Below are 17,986 nucleotides of genomic sequence, written 5' to 3' on the forward strand. Positions count from 1 at the left end.
CTGTGTGTGGGTGTGTTAGGGAATTTAGACATGTAAGCTCCAATAGGGCAGGGACTGATGTGAATGAGTTCTCTGTACAGCGCTGCGGTACCATATAAATAAATGTTGATGATGATGATATGCACAGATAACAATTTAGCTGTGTAAGGGAAAAACATCACCCACATCCAGAGGCAGTATCCATAAAAGATATATAGCTTATAATCAATAAGAGGGAACTTCCTACAGAGAATCTATCCCTGGATGACGCAGATCTTGTGACACAAACTGTACAAGAGTTTATAAGTCTGCCTCTGATATGTATAGCACCGGATGAAAGACGTTAAGTGTGGGGGGAGGGTGGGATTGTAATGTAACATAGGTGGGAGCTAATCATTTCATAGTGGGTGGGAGATATTAATTTACTACTGGGGTCATGGTTGTGCCTAATATTTTAAGGTGGGTATGGGACTATTTATTTAATGCTGGTGTGGTTTGAGATTTATTAATTATATGTTGGGGGCAAGTTTGGGGAGAAGTAGGGCTATTTAGTACATATGAGAGCTGCACTCCGGTCTCTTTATAAAACATATAGTAGTTTGAGCTCTCCAACCCTGGTCCTTCCTATCATAATATAGTTTGGCAGACAACCAAAAATACTGTTATTTTTAACTTTGTTGCTACAATGTTGCAGGCCTATGCAACACAATTAACACTTCACACTGTAAAATATGATTTAAATTTTAGCAATTTTAAATGTTATTTTTTAACCATATAAAAGACAGCAGTTTAGTTAGTGTTTGTAGACTTATCAAAATTCAATATTAAAAGAGTGGATATCTCATTTAACGAATGTCCAGTCAATTCATGGCATCGGTGTGGGAAAGAAGGTCTTGTTCTAAAAGAGATAAAAATAAATGTAATAAAAAAAATAAAATTAAAATGTGTAAATATAGCATTATCTTTAGAATAGTAGCAGATACCGTGATCCAGTCTCTAGCTTGTACATAATTGAGAACATAAGTACACAAAGACAGAGCTTATTTAATAGAATTGCAGTTAGATCCAAAATTTGCCCTAAAATTATAATAACCAGACGCTCGTCTTGATAAAAGCAAATTGCTGATTGGTTGCTGCAAATGCAATACTACCAAAATAATCCCTGATGGGCTGATACACTGAGGGCTGGACTCATTAAGGAACGTAAGTACATATATACGCGGCGTATTCTGCGCCTTTTTGCTCTGCGCATGCGTCAAGCCGAGACTTGCGCCAAAGAACGCAATTCACGTTCGCGCGTAAATGACACTTCTGACGACCTACAATTTGAAGGACGAAATGGGGGGCGGGAAGGGGAGGACTAACGTTTGCAATACGCAATAAGGTTGTGCCAAGGCTGAGCGCACACACATGGCCGAGTCAAGCTCTGGGCATCTCTCAGGTACGTGATTGTTAGCAGCATCACTTGCACCATCTACAGGGCAGGTTCAATTGCCAACTGATAGTGATGACTGCAAGTATGCATGCTACAACATGTGTTTGCAATTAGGAGCAACTGTAGAAAATTAGTTTATATACAGTAGGCAATGATTATATTAATATATATATATATATATATATACATACACACACACATTGGGCCTGAGTCATTAAGGAGAGAAAAGCAAAAATAAGGAGTAACTTTGCACCTAGGCAAAACCATGCTCCAATGGAGGGGAAGGTAAATTTAAAGTGTGGGGGCAGATTTATAGTTGGGTGAGGGCATGTCCTAGATCACCTTTAAATTTAAGTGTTACACTGAAGTTATCAAGCATTTGTGTGCTAGATGAAAACACAGCCAGCATTTAACTTATGTGCAAAATAATAAACTAATTTGCACCCCTGGCATTGTAACATGGTTTGTACCGGAGAAAATGTAGTCCTTTTTTTTTGCCTTACTTTCCTTCATGACTCAGGTCCTATTTGTGGGGTTTTAAAGAAGGAACAAGGGAGTTTCCCTTTAAACAAACAAGTTAAGTTTTCTTTACACTTGTTTTACATTTGAAAAAGTTGTCACTTACCTGCTCCCTCCAGATCCTCCTGGTCCCCTGATGTCTGTAAGAGCTCAGAGTAACGAATTCTTCGTGCTTGGCTGAGCTCTGCTGAACCTGCCTGTGCGAGGGGGCCAATTCCAAGGCAAGTATATTGTTTCTAAAGCAAGATGAATGACATATTAAATATACTGGCTTTATGAATGTACTTGTAAGAGTACATATATTTATTTTAAATAGCGCCAACTGATTCCGTAGCGTTTTACAATTGGGAACAAACAGTAATAACACAATAATGGGTGATACATACAGACAGAGAGGTAAGAGGGCCCTGCTCCCAAGCTTACAATCTATGGGACAATGGTTTGATACACAAGGGTAATTGCTACATCATATTGAATATTTGTCCAGCTAGGATGCAAAGTATTTAGTAGGCTGTATGCGCAGTCACACAACTATGTTGGTCAGAGGGTTGTTGTCTTGTGTTAGCTGTGTAGAGGGTGGTAATAGGGTAACCTAGTGAGGTTAAGAGGGTGGTAGAGGAATATTATAAGCTTGTCTGAAGAGGTGGGTTTTCAGAGAAGGCTTGAAGGTTTGTAGACCAGAGGAAAGTCTTACTGTGTGAGGGAGGGAATTCCACAAAATGGGTGCAGCCCGAAAAAAGTCCTGTAACCGAGAAGGGGATGATGTGATGAGAGTGGATGAGAGACGTAGATCTTGTGTAGAACAGAGGTGTGGAGTTGGGAGATATTTTGAGACCAGTAGGAGATGTATGTCAGTGCAATTTTGCTGATGGCCTTGTAGGTTAGTAGATGAATTTTATATTGGATTCTTTGAGAAACAGGCAGCCAATGTAGAGACTGACAGAGTGATATCCTCTTCCTTTACCCTGTGGAAGTGAGACCTATCTATCACTAACTGAAATATACTCCATATCCTGGGGGTTATTCGGAATAAACAAATTTACACTTTTCTTAATAAACATTAGTAAACAAGTTATACAGTGGAAAGCTGTTGCTGCCAACAATATGACGGTCACACAAGAAGGAAACTAAAGGATCACCTCCCAGAACAGCAGAGAGATGTAGCGATATCTCTCTAAAAACATAGCCCGTGTTTATCACCCATAACACTAATCCAAAGCTTCTCCCCATTACTGACTGTACCAATTATTTTTATGTAAAGATAGAGTTGGGTCCTTTTATTAACGTGAATAATTTTGGATATAACTAAATAAAACGGTAATAAAATATTGTTACAAAAAATCTCTACATTTATCAGTATTTTAAGCATTTTTTTTTTAATTCTCATTCTTTAACTTTTTTATTTTCTGCTGTATGCTCCCTTTCTCAAACGGTATTTGATAGGTCTGTATGCAGATTGTGTTGCATCATACACGTTTCTCTTTACGCCTAGAGAGGCGGACAGGCGAGCCTAGGTCAAGTATAGGGAGGGCGTACGAGCTAGCCGCTTCTGATTGGCAGATTGATAGCAGAAGAGTTCCAGCGACTGCCCTGATGACCTGACTCGCTGTACTATGGGAGAGAATCTTCACCATCGACCACCGTTATTCTCTGGCCGTATTCTAGTGTTTAGCCAGGAGGGGTATATGGCAGCACGGTGGCTAAGTGGTTAGCACTTCTGCCTTACAGCACTGGGGTCATGAGTTCAATTCCCGACCATGGCCTTATTTGTGAGGAGTTTGTATGTTCTCCCCGTGTTTAATTGGGTTTTCTCTGGATGCTACGGTTTCCTCCCACATTCCAAAAACATACTGGTACGTTAATTGGCTATTAACAAATTGACCCTAATCTGTGTATCTATCTGTGTGTGTGTTAGGGAATTTAGACTGTAAGCTCCAATGGGGCAGGGACTGATGTGAATGAGTTCTCTATACAGCGCTGCTGAATTAGTGGCGCTATATAAATAAATGGTGATGATAAGGGGTGTTCAGTGCCGCCAGTAGAATTGTACCTGAAAAACATTAGTTATCCCACAAAAATGTGGAAATACTGACGTTTAGAAAAACGTATTAACGATGTATATGCCCTAATCCCCCTTCCCCCTGCCTGCAGGACCCACAAGGTGCTCTGTAAATATTTCCTGTAATATTACATTGATTTAGAACACTCTGCAACATGTGGTCACTAAATCCCATAAGATTTTAACCCCTTCATTGGTACAGAGAACTGGGACTCATCTTCCACATAAACCCTTAGCGCAGACCCATGGTGAAATGTGATCTCGCCATATGTAATAAACACCGTCCTAGTGTCCACCAAAGTTTTGGTGGTTTTAATGAGGTTGGGCTTTTGATGCGACATTTAGACTTTTGCACTTTGCCCCAATTTCTTTTCATTGCTGTGCAACCTGCAAGTTGGAGTTACCGCTTGTCGTGCGCTGGGGGGCCCATTCAGGAGCACTGGTGCACAATGTACACCTCATATAGGATGTTCCATGTTTATAAACATATTATGAATTTGTCTATAATATATATTGGTATAATACTTGCTTGCTATGGGAATATTTAGCTCCTGCTCACCAGTAGAAGAAAAACATGGACATTGAAATAAAAATGAAAAAAAAAACAAAACAATACAAAATGTAACATAAAACAATACATACTAGAACGATCAGCACCACTGCTGTCAACGCCATCGTCACCGTCAGGAACACAGCGGTCACCACGGCCAACATGATGAACACTGAACGTAACAAGCTGCCACCTGAAATAACATATCATTTGTTAACAACGATGAAAGAGGGAACACAGTTTCCACATTAAAGGTCTAGGATAATCACTGGAGAAGCATCAGAACCTGATTCTATTAAACACTCAGCTCTAAACTGTTACGTAAATGTATTGTAGAAAATAGCACAAAATCCATCCAAACATTTGTCCAAGTGCAAAAGATTTACTACAGCACACACGAGTGACAATTATTAAAATTTCTCTGGGTCCACCTCTGCTCCGCTTCCTTTATCAGTTGGAGTACCACAAGGCTCAGTCCTAGGTCCTCTGCTGTTCTCTATCTACACCACTTCTCTTGGAAAACTAATAAGCTCCTTTGGATTTCAGTATCATCTCTATGCAGGTGATACACAACTCTATCTATCCTCTCCTGATCTTTCACCATCTGTGTTGTCTCGCGTTACTGACTGTCTTTCTGCCATTTCATCTTGGATGTCTTCTCGCCAACTCAAACTCAATCTTTCAAAAACTGAATTAATAATATTCCCACCCAAAAACAGAAACTTCCTGCCTGACATTTCTATTTCTGTCGATAACATGACCATAAATCCCACCCCGCAAGCTCGTTGCCTAGGTGTAATCCTTGATTCACAACTGTCATTTATTCCCCACATCAACTCCATATCTAAATCATGTTACATACATCTAAAGAACATTTCCAGAATACGCACATATCTCACACAAAACACCGCAAAAACCTTAATTCATGCACTCATCATCTCCCGCATTGCTTATTGCAATTCCCTCCTTACTGGTCTTCCCAAAGGCAGAATTGAACCCCTACAATCTATTTTGCACGCAGCGGCTAGACTGATTTTCCTTGCAAACAGTTCTTCCTCTGCTGAGCCACTCTGTCAGTCTCTACATTTGTTGCCTGTATTTCAACGAATCCAATATAAAATTCTTCTAACATGCAAGGCCGTCAACAAAATTGCACCAACATACATTTCCTCACTTGTCTCGAAATATCTCCCTACTCGACACCTCCGTTCTGCACAAGATCTACGTCTCTCCTCCACTCTCATCACATCCTCCCATTCTCGGTTACATGACTTTTTTCGGGCTGCACCCACTTTGTGGAATTCCCTCCCTCGCACAGTAAGACTTTCCTCTAGTCTTCAAACCTTCAAGCGTTCTCTGAAAACCCACCTCTTCATACAAGCTTATAATATTCCTCTACCACCATCTTAATCTCCCCTATTACCACCCTCTACACAGCTAACACAAGACAACAACCCTCTGACCAACATTGGTACACACAGAGCCCACTCAATACTTTTACCTTTGCATTCTAGCTGGTCCAATGTACAATATGATGAAGCACATGCCTTTGTGTTTCAAACTCCCATTGTCCCATAGATTGTAAGCTTGCGAGCAGGGTTCTCTTACCTCTCTGTCTATATGTATCACCCAGTATTGTCTTATTAATGTTTGTTCCCAATTGTAAAGTGCTACGGAATCTGCTGGCGCTATATAAATAAATGTTGATGATGATGATGAAATATTCCCACATCAGAATATCAAGCCATTAAGAACCACTTATGTATATAGATAATTAAGGCAGCATGTCCTGAATTGTACAGAAACTAAGACGTGTACATGTGACTGCATAATAAACATAGTTACCGACTGTCCCTAATATCCGGGAGAGGTTTTACATGTTTGTCCCTGTATTATAGATACAGAATGTCTGCACAGTACAATTCATCTTGTGCACATTAGACTCAGTTCTTATTATTATTCCCTCCAGCTTATAGGCTAATATGTATTGTTGTGGCTTAATGAGAATCATACTTGCCTAGTTTACAAATTAATACCTGGTATTAGATGACAAAAAGATTACAATAACAGTGGTAAGAACTAGGGACTAAGTGAACCTACGGGCCTGTGGCAAGGACACGGCAGACATACGGGCCTGTGGTAAGGACTCGGTAGACATACGGGCCTGTGGTAAGGACTCGGCAGACATATACGGGCCTGTGGTAAGGACTCGGCAGACATATACGGGCCTGTGGTAAGGACTCGGTAGACATACGGGCCTGTGGCAAGGACTCAGCAGACATACTGGCCTGTGGCAAGGACTCGGCAGACATACGGGCCTGTGGCAAGGACTCGGCAGACATACGGGCCTGTGGCAAGGACATGGCAGACATACGGGCCTGTGGTAAGGACTCGGTAGACATACGGGCCTGTGGCAAGGACTCGGCAGACATACGGGCCTGTGGTAAGGACTCGGCAGACATACGGGCCTGTGGCAAGGACTCGGCAGACATACAGGCCTGTGTCAAGGACTCGGCAGACATACGGTCCCGTGGCAAGGACTCGGCAGACATACGGGCCCGTGGCAAGGACTCGGCAGACATACGGGCCCGTGGTAAGGACTCGGCAGACATACGGGCCTGTGGCAAGGACTCGGCAGACATACGGTCCTGTGGCAAGGACACGGCAGACATACGGGCCTGTGGTAAGGACTCGGTAGACATACGGGCCTGTGGTAAGGACTCGGCAGACATACGGGCCTGTGGCAAGGACTCGGCAGACATACGGGCCTGTGGCAAGGACTCGGCAGACATACGGGCCTGTGGCAAGGACTCGGCAGATATACGGGCCTGTGGTAAGGACTAGTGGATATATCCACCTGCGATGGGGACTAGGCAAACATGCCCAACTGCAGTGAGGACTAGATGAACATTCCCACCTCTGGTGGGTACTAGGCCAACATACCCATCAGTGGTAGGGGAACATACCTGTCTGTGGTGGGGAGTATGGGGGACATACCTATCAATGGTGGGAAGTATGTGGATAGATCTGTCTGTAGTAGGGAGCAGGTCTATATAACAGTATAATCAGTAGTAGAGAAAACATATGAATATTTGGACGGTGGGAAAGGGTGCGATATGATGAGGTAATTGTATAGGTGAGGTGCTGCCTGGGAAAAGTCTTGTAGAGATGAGTGTGATGAGGTCACCAATCTAAAGAACAGATGAAGATATCTGGGTGGGTCATGCATGGGTCGCCTTGTGAAATATTTAGAAACAAGGGAATAGATATAAGGTTGGGCAGTGTTGGAAAGAGCTCTGGGAAGAAATCTTAATCACGTTATGTTATTCTAGGAGGACAGGGAATAAGAGCAGAGAGTTATATAGAGGAGAAACACGGAGATTGGCAGGGGAGAGGTAAGTCTGGAAGCAGCCTCACAGTGGGGGTGGTGGGTAGGTAAATGGGAGACTGGATAAGAAGAAGAATGCAGGAAATTATTAGGGAGTCAATTAAAATGTTTTACATTTTATTGGGTGATAAAGGGACACATTTATACAATACAGGGTAAGGGCTGATACTGAGAGCTGCATATAACAACACCAGTAGTGGAGGTAACAAACAATACTATAAACTGAGCTTAAAAATCAGACATTGTCCCTAGGAATCGGGAGCGGAATTGTCAAGAATTTTGAGGTTTGTGCTGTATTGATTGTTACATTGATATCACAGTGTTTGACTGAGTCTGTGATTCTCTCAGTGAACTCATTTTAATATAGTGAACTAGAATATAAGAGAAAAGATTTCAAGAGAGACACATTTTATACAGACCTTTACTTTAGTTCCACTGTAAGGAGCATATTCATTTAGCCTCGATGTTCAGGTATGTATCCTATCCTCAGAATATCTCTATTACCTTCTCTGCAGGATTCCTCCAGGACACATCTGCTGCAGTCTGGGTTCCGTGTAACACAGAAGCAGATCTCTGGGTCATACAGCTCAGTTATATCACGGCTGCTCGTTTTATTACAGTTGAGAATCACATCTGATCCATTTATCCTACAGGACACACTGCAGGGATCCGGAATGGAGGCTTCATGGCGAGTCACATTATTATCTGGGAGCTTGGCTGCGTAGAACAAAGGATACAGAGCGTGTTAATTAAAGGTTCATAGCAAATTCCTTCAATCACTTGCCAGGTTGAGGATCATGTACTCTTCCCACGAGAGCTGAAATCGATGGGAGATTTTGAACACAATTCACTACATTTATATTCATGGTCAGAGCAGTTTAATCAATGTGGAGCAATGTAGAGGAAAAATCCTAATCTCTACCCAGTCCCATAAGGTGACTGCTGGCAATAGGCCCTTTGTGGTTTAGCCAAAGTGATCATCTGGTGCTAATAAAGCAGGTTTTTCATGATGTATGGGTGGGAATGGGGGGAGGGGGGGGGGGGGTTATGGTAATAGGCATTAAGGGAAAGAATTTTAGTAACAAAACATTCCAATAACAGAAGAAAGTTCTATAGATATTATTCATAAACAAGTAATTAATTATGATAAATCTGTAATATATTCTAAACCTTTTCCAAATTTAATGCACCATGACGTGGATAATGTACTAATAGACTTTACATTCACGGACCATACGGGCGTGACAATATAGACGATAAGTCAGTGTTTGCTCTAAACCCAGGAGTCACTAGCGGAGAGAAGTGAAAATTAGTGTGGGGGTGAATAACTAAATACATTACATAGGGAATTATTGTTGGTAGGCAGTGGACCGGGCCTGAGTACAGACACTTATACTTCTAACAACTCCACAGTTACTTTTCCTATATCAGTGTAACCCAGCAGATGGAAACAGTAATATATTAAATGTGTCAATAAGATATTCAACACACACAATTGAGGCATATAAATTATCATATACACCTTGGATTCCTATGTGGCAAATCCTCACCAGGGAGATCATAGCAGATAATTCCACAGACGCCTATATGACAAAATTAAATCTATTAGTATAATTCAGTGAAATCCAGTGTGGCTGGATCATGTTGAAATAACTTATTGTAGCTATTTGTTTTAATTAGGGGTGCAGTGCACCGCTGTATATCATTGCAAATGTTTTTATATTGTGTTGTATTTCTGTATAGGATGTTGTATTTCTCTATAGGAAATTGATTTCTAATGTATTGTGACAGGCTAGAGGAAATCTGTTTTGTTGAAGGCAGGAAATGCTAAGTAGGTCTTTTTAACTCAGAAGTGACAAACACGTTTTAGCCAGAATGCTTAGCAGGAGGTCGTTACCTATCATCCTGTCTTGTTAAAAAGATAGACGAACTACATAAATAATGCAACCAAAAATTCATTACATCTGGATGGTAAATATCTGATGTAATATATCAGATGTTTCTGTGCCTGGTTGGAAAAGGGGCTGGTTTACCCCCTGCCAGCATGTGTGTCAGAGACCATGTAATGTATCATTCTATCTGAACGCCTGGATGATCACTAGTACCACAAACTAGTGTGTAACGGTCCTTGTCAGGACACTTGAGCAAATAAACATCACTGCTTAAAGATTCTGCCTGTGACTATTGCCTGCTTTATACTGTGACAAACAGATAAGAGCTTACACTCTAATCCGATCCCCGGCTGTTTGTGGAACCCAGTGTCTCTGTGTCCAATGCTCTGCCTGCTACTCGGCAGTCCTGATCCATAGTAAGCGGTCAGGAACTATCAGCCAGCCCACAGCAAAGAGTTAATACAGCAGCTATACCAGCTTCCCCTGTCCAGTGGGGGCAGCCGAATTCTCCTAAAACTATTACGCAGTTGGCATTTGCAGTCAGCGAGTGTCTGGTGGAAGGGTGACACCAGGAGTGGTCAGTAACAGTCGGTTACTGACGGTGAGAAGGAAACCCAGATAAACTGTGTGGGAAGAACATTCCTTCATCCTTCTTTGCCCCCCTACAGACCGGTTGGCGAAGTAAGCCCATCCGGTCATACCCAGCGTTCCTCAGACCGTGTCTCCTCCCTGTTAAGTCTTAGAAAATTCTCCTATCACGTAGATCACCGAGCTGGAGGATGGTGTCGCAAGGAGGCGCATTTCTTCAAGGAAAAATATAGCATTGTTTTAAAGTTGATTTTCTACTGAAATGTATGAAGCATATTTCCTACTTTGACAACCGCACACATTATTTAGGGCCAGCAGAGAAACAACTCAAGCAAAAATAGTAGTAATTTGTAGTAGTTTTATTTCTCCTGCACTTGTCACGCGACTATTTAAACAGCTACTGAAAAACTGTTTAGACAATATGTAGAGCTTTGCAATACTGAAAAGTCTCTTTCCTTAGTTATTTGCTGCGGAATGGAATGTTCTCGTGTGACACAACCCCAAAGCTGGGTAAGAGGGTCTCAATGAGTGTAACAATCAGTCTAATAAAGATAATTTGTGTCTAATTGCTGGCGATTGTGAAGCTGCAACTTTTAAAACATTTGTTCTAGTATATATGCTGATGTGTAACGTTTTATTTTTTATTTTATCCAGCTTTGTGGCTTCAATTGAAGGTGGGAAAAGAAGTCCCAAATGGCTTTTAGTGGGACATTTCTAATTACATTACCTGCGATAATTGCAATGAGTAATTCTTATTAATTGAGTCTAGAGAAGTCAGTGCTCTTTTGGTGCTGGGTTTTCCGATGACAATCTACAGTAACATCCAGGGGTCTTTAGAAGGCAAATGAGGGTTATTTTTCCTCTGATCAGTTACCTGCGTTCAGGACATGTAAATCTTCTGCCTTATAACCCACCACAGCCAAAGTTACATATTTATATGGTCATCAATGAATTTATAATCAAATGTTTTGGAACATAATACCAGTATTTATGGTGTTTGCGGTTACAATGTTTACTGTCAATTATAACTCACCTAAAATGCTGAGATTATACAATTGACCATAGGCATCGCTATCTGATCGTAATATACTCGCTCTATACAGTCCTTGGTCCTCCAATGTTACATTAATTATGGTTAATGAAGCATCGTTAGAGCCGCGCAGTCGTCCTTTATAATGAGATTCTCGTATATCAACATTTCCATCTGGCGTTGTTGTAGCAATATGGGTGTCAGGAGATTTGACCCACGAGACGTTTATAATTTGTTTCTTTCCTCTTTCTGGAAAACGTAGAGTCACATCTTCTCCCTCTGTAGCAGATACATGTGTGATCTCTTCAGTGGATGTTTCGGATAACATATCTATCAATGGAAGCATTTTATTACTGGAGCAAAATAACATGTAATACATTAAGTGCTAGATACTGTGCATAATCAGCATCATAATATATTTAAATACATGCACAGTGAAAACCCAGACATTCTAGAGAACATATATATTGTAATAACAGCCACACTCAGTTCTGTGCAGCCTAGAACATTTAGTGAATATCTGAGACTAGAATACACATCTTCACAGAGTACTTCCATCTATCATGTATGTGATACCCAGAAACTGTTGGGCACTAGAACCCAGTGACACAGGACTGTCTCACAGCATGATACTGGAGAGACTTTAAGACCCAGAAAAGTGCAGTCTGTGAGGCTGCTGGAAAGTTCTGTGCTTTGTGTGACAGGAAAAATGATGAGAATGTAGAGACTGTGACTCAAGGAAGCAGAGAAACAGAGAGAGGGATGAGGAGATTTAAATTAAGTGTAAAATATTTGTGAGTAGCATTGTTTATAACTAGAAAATTGTAATTATATGGTATTAGTTGCTAATCATTATTTGCCCCCCGAAAAACATTTTAGTAATATATTGTTCCTGAATAATAAATTTGACGTTACTTAATTTCTGGTGTCCTACTTGTATTGTATTAGATAGTTTCAAATATATAAGCACTTTATAATGATAGTTGAGTATTACATACTCCAAAATATGGTAATCTTAACACCAACAAGAGGATATTCATTTAGTCAATGAGCGCCCACCTTGTGCTTTTCGAAGTGAATTTAGTATGTTTTCGGAACATACAGGACTTTGTATATTGTTATTGAGTATATTATTTTTTCTTTATTTTTTTGTATTTTTAAAGTGAAACTGTCAAACAAATAGAATAAAATAGAAAATACAGAGGTGATTTATGCAGAGTACTGTAAACCACCTTGGTTTTGCACCAGAGTGGTCCACCCACACGACTACTCTCTGCTAGTGGGCGATATCTCCGCAGACTAGAAGAGTTGCAACATCATATCAAAGTCCAACCTATCACCACTTTAGGGCCAACCACTAGAATAAACCTTTTCAGTTTTTCCCCTAAATCACTGCACGTTTTAGCCTCACTTATGTCTTAAATGAGTCACAAGAATGTGTGGACATCATGACTGTCAATATTACAAACTTGTGATCGTAAAGCTCTCCCACGGTACAAAATGCTGATGGGTGAAGGTGATATGCGCACAAGTACACTCAATATGGAGTGGGGTAGAGGCATTACTCAATCTTGTGGGTACAATGGTCAAATGGGGTTGATAGATCCATGCTGAGAGCTGTGAGCCTGTGACAGCCATACTTATTTTCACTCCAGAGAGATTTTATAATATAATATGGTACCAATCAGTCTTACACATTGGTATTCACATACCACAGTAACATACCTATGGTCATACCAGCTAAGTTGAGTTACAGAGATATACCAGTATTGACAATAACTGAGGCCAGTTGGTTGAGAACTTACACAAGGGGCACAGATCATAAACTCTCTGATTGTTTCCATTCACACCTCAGTCATCAGATTTATGAATGGTAGATTTCAAATGGCTTAAGCTTGTATGTCATTTTTCTTAGTTATCCTTGTACAAATCGTTATCTCCTTTTCAAAATCTCTCTGGAGTGAAAATAAGTATGGCTGCCACGGGCTCATAGCTCTCTCGGCATGTCATGTGATGGCAAAGGAGAAGAAAGAGGATGGGGGGGCGATGTCACAGTAAAAACAGAGATCAGAGGGGCGACCAAAGCCCTTCTCCTCAATGCATCATGTGTCATGCGACTGTGGTGGTCACATGACACTGTAGAAAGTCTGCAGAATTTCTAAATCGTTAATAGCAGCCTGAAGAAACAAGTCAAGGAAAAGCCGCAGAGAAAACAGCCAGCAAAACAGTTAAAACAGAAGAGGTGGTTGTGAGAGGTGGGCTTGCAACATGCTGTTGGAGCTATTTTGCCATAGAGAAAATAAGAGGAGGCACCACTAACTTATAAATTATGGACCAATCATTATTTTTTCATTATGGGGAAACAAATTGAAATGTGTTTTTTTTTTATTTCATTATATTAACAGGGCAATATTATTGCATTATTATATTATGGGAGCAATGTTGTGCCACATGTGTGCATCATAAATAATCACTGATGAATTGTTGCATTTCGTTGCTATTTAAGACTAATTGAGGAACACAATATAGGGTACATAGTTGATCAGACTGGATCACTTAAAATTGGAAATTAAGTTTTTGTTAGCGATATATTTTAATTTACAGTATAGGAATCACTGATGGATTCGTGCATAATTTTTGTTACATAACGTTTACTGAAACATCTTGTCAACAATACAAATGAAGACAATTCCTATATAATACATGTTTAAATATATTTTTATTTCTAGTGCATGATTATTATTTAACATATATAGTATAAACTGCACACTGTTGATTCCCTAAGCATTACACCATACATTAATAAAGTTAATCTTAACACTCTACAATTCTTATCTACAAATAAAGACACCAACAACTTTGTAGTGGCAAATAAAGGTAAACTTTTTATTTATTAACTCTTTTATTTATTTATTATTAACCTATAAAAGGGTGGCGGCGAGAACGATCCAATCAGCTAACGACTAATAGCGAAACCGAACAGTGTATGGCCCACAGGCGCTAACCACTGGTCCCAGGACCTTTACGATGGGCCGGTGCCAAATCTGGCGTCATCGTGACTACTCCCCTCTGGGCTCCCCAAGACATACGCGCACAGTGCAGGTCACGGGGTCCTCGCACAGAGGTACCAAGAGCCAGGGTGCTTCGAAAGGAGCAGTGACGTGCGGCCAATCAGCGGTAGCACCGTATGAATTAGCCGCTGATTGTAAAAGCTCTCTTGCCTGCCCAACCTTTTTCAATATCTTCATCTATCCTAACCTTAGCTTCAGAAAAAGGGAGGGTGGGAGGAAAATCCTGACTAGAGGAAGTTTGACTGCCTCATCAGTAATATATATATATATATATAAACACTCCTCTTCACTCCACCCCCCTACATCCGGGAGCAGCAACCTTCCAAAAGTTAACCCTGTAATGTCAGTGCCTGCTTCGTGACAAGCAGCTGCGTTTATCTGCATTCAGCTTAAGGGCTTCATTATTAATAGTAGCCATCCTTCCGGCATTTGACAATGCAGAAACATTTCAGAGAGGGCCGACTGTTGCAGGATATAGGCCAGGGGCGGATCTAGACTTTATGTTTAGGGGGGGCGATTTTGCATAATCACGCCCCTCCTTTGCTCTGATTGGCTGGCCCGCGTTAAACCCCGCCTTCCGCCCGCGATTGGCCCTGCCCCCTCCCGTTGTGATTGCCGGCTAGGACCACTCTGATTGGCTGGCCCACTTTTAGCCCCGCCCCTCCCATTTTGATCGGCGGCTGGGACCTAGCTTATTGCTGATAGGGGGGCGAATGCCCCGATCGCCCCCCCCCCATGATCCGCCACTGATATAGGCACACTCAGAGTCATTTAGAAGAGCAAAGCATAAAAAAGGAGTAACTTTGCACCTGGGCAAAACCATGTTGCATTGGAGGGGGAGGTACATTTAAAATGCGAGGGCAGATTTATAGTTGGGGTAGGGCATGTCCTAGATCAACTTTTAATATCAGCGTAAAATAAAGCTATCAAGTATTTGTGTACTAGATGAAAAAACAGCCAGTTTTTAAGTTGTATGCAAAATAATAAACTACTTTACACCCCTTGCATTGCGACATGGTTTGTCCCGGATAACATTTACTCCTTTTTAACCTAGTATCTCTATCTTGACACACCACAGTATAATAAAGATTGTCGGCTCTTTTTTTATAGACATCATAGGTCAATGGCGGGTGATTTTGCCTATCAGGAGCAGCTATTTTGATCTGGCGAGTATTCAAGTGGGTTATCAGAGATTTGCAAAACCACTTCCACTTGTATTCTTATAATGGCTAAACCCCCTGGGGGTAAATGTATCAAGCTGAGAGTTTTCCGGTCGGGTTGAAAAGTGGAGATGTTGCCTATAGCAACCAATCAGATTCTAGCTGTCATTTTGTAGAATGTGCTAAATAAATGATAGCTAGAATCTGATTGGTTTTTCAGCTTGATACATTTACCCCCAGGACGGAGATTTGTAACGTGGCGCTGTTGAAAACTGCTTTTTTCTCATCGCTGCGCCCTTTCATATATCTGTAGATTGCAAATTGCCAGATATAATTGCAGAAAACTGACAATTTGGCCAAATTCCAGCTTGATACATTTTTCCCATTGGGCTTCTATGCCCCATTGGGATTCGACCAAGACAACGTGGACAGACTCCTCTCCCCATATAAGATTACTGTACAGTGATTTTGGATCAACCAAGTAACTCACGGCTTTGAAGATAGAATATGATTGGCCAACATAAAAAAATGGCCATTTTCTTCCAACATCTGCCTCTGCTGTCTGTAAAATAACACAAAAAAACAGGGACAGTTATACAAACATAATTTGTTACATGAAGCAGAAAGAAATGTCAGACACCAGGGGGTAAATGTATCAAGCTGAGAGTTTTTCTGCGGGTTTGAAAAACCAATCAGATTCTAGCTATCATTTATTTAGTACATTCTACAAAATGATAGCTAGAATCTGATTGGTTGCTATAAGCGACATCTCCACTTTTCAAACTCGCCGAAAAACTCTCAGCTTGATACATTTACCCCCTGATGTGAAATATCAAAGAAAATGCATCACTTTTCCTATACTTTGGATTGTTTTGGGGGTCTATCAGCACCAGCCATGGAAGATGAAGTTGTTCAGCTTGAGCAGGATACAATCTCTGCTTTTTCCAAGCATGCATGATAAATCCATATCCCTACAGATTACACTATGTGCATATATCTCTGATGCGCCTCTTTACATTTATAAGGACAGAAAAGGGAATGGGCGTTATAAGTTATAACATAAACCAAGTATAATATAACAGTGTGTACCTAATAGCTCTCTACTTAAGCTGCAGATACGACTCTCTGTAGAAGCCAAACCTATGGAGCTGGAGCTAAGAGCAATGTAGGGGGACAAACGCACGCAGGGAGGGTCAGCGTCTGACATCAGGACTATATACTGTCCAGTCGGTGGGATTTATGGTGGGACCCAGAGCCGTAACTTAGAATTCTAGTGCCCTGGGCGAGAAAGACAAATGCCGCCCCCCTAGCCCTCAATTTTGACCAAATTAACCTAAAATATTCCAAAATTGCGCCCCCCTTCCGCGTTGCGCCCTGGGCGGTCGCCCCTGTCGCACAGCCCTAGTTACGGCCCTGGTGGGACCCCTTTATGTAGGAGTACCCACACTGACTTATATGGAATGACAAACCATAGCAGCCACTTACACACACACCTAAAATAAAATGCGAGTATTTCTAGTAACCCCAAGTTTCGGAAAGTGTCTTTGATAGTTCGTCCTATCCTGTTGTGCGTGTGATCTGCTGTTCTGCGCTGCAGTCGCCCTTATCTTGCGCCTGGTGTACACACGTGTGCACAGGGCAGCTGCGCTGAATGACAGCGCTGCTGGAAATGAACGGGAGAAAAGTGTCCAACATGTACAAAACCACTTACCTGGCTGAGGAAGGGGGGAGACCTAAGACCCTCTGCTGCCACTAATGAGTGCTGGCTTCATAATGGTGGTAAAGGATAAAAACGAAAGTATCAGGTGCCAGCCCAGGAAGTGCGTTATGTTTAATGTGGCTGAAGCTACTGACTACCAATAATAAGAATACCAAGGTGCCCACCCCCCTCTATTGCATTGGACGAAGGCGGGGGGCGGGGGGGGGGGGGGTGGTGAGTTAATTAATACATAAAAGGTAGATATATAGATTGTTTTATATACATAAAAAAAGAACTGAGTAAGGATTGAATAAACCTTGGTAATGATGGATATCCTGCACCCACCTGCAGCAGTAACAATACTTACAGCCTAATAGACACTCCTGGATTGCTGGGACTAGTAGTGCATTACTAACTGCAATGGGCTATTACTCTCCTTTACTTCGCATATCATGTCTCTCAAACATTTAGATATTGTTGTATTGTTCCCATTATTTTACTTATATCCTTTTGAAGCATTTCCCAATCTTAATATATTGATCTTACCAGTTTGATTCTGTTGATCATTTTCTTTCAATATTTTTACTCTCCACTCTGTGTACTCACTTCCTTTATT

At 41.3% G+C, this 17,986-nt stretch overlaps 1 protein-coding gene across 3 annotated transcripts; it reads right to left on the reverse strand.

The window, feature by feature from the left end:
* Positions 1-303: 303 nt before the first annotated feature.
* On the reverse strand, positions 304-17,488 carry LOC142109106 (uncharacterized). Of its 3 annotated transcripts, none has more exons than XM_075193149.1 (7): positions 17,383-17,488; positions 16,162-16,233; positions 11,444-11,770; positions 8,435-8,647; positions 4,635-4,735; positions 2,040-2,169; positions 304-877 (listed from the first exon to the last, which is right to left on the reverse strand). In XM_075193149.1, exons 2-7 carry the CDS (start codon positions 16,205-16,207, stop codon positions 840-842), a joined length of 855 nt encoding a protein of 284 aa, XP_075049250.1. In that variant the 5' UTR covers positions 16,208-16,233; positions 17,383-17,488; the 3' UTR covers positions 304-839. The 3 variants fall into 3 exon arrangements, with proteins under 3 accessions (XP_075049250.1, XP_075049251.1, XP_075049252.1); XM_075193150.1 differs by having other exon boundaries at positions 4,650-4,735; positions 17,383-17,487; XM_075193151.1 differs by lacking the exons at positions 11,444-11,770; positions 16,162-16,233; positions 17,383-17,488 and adding an exon at positions 9,453-9,504.
* Positions 17,489-17,986: the final 498 nt, after the last annotated feature.

The sequence above is a fragment of the Mixophyes fleayi genome, chromosome 12 (genome assembly GCF_038048845.1).
Source record: "Mixophyes fleayi isolate aMixFle1 chromosome 12, aMixFle1.hap1, whole genome shotgun sequence".
NCBI lineage: Eukaryota > Metazoa > Chordata > Amphibia > Anura > Limnodynastidae > Mixophyes > Mixophyes fleayi.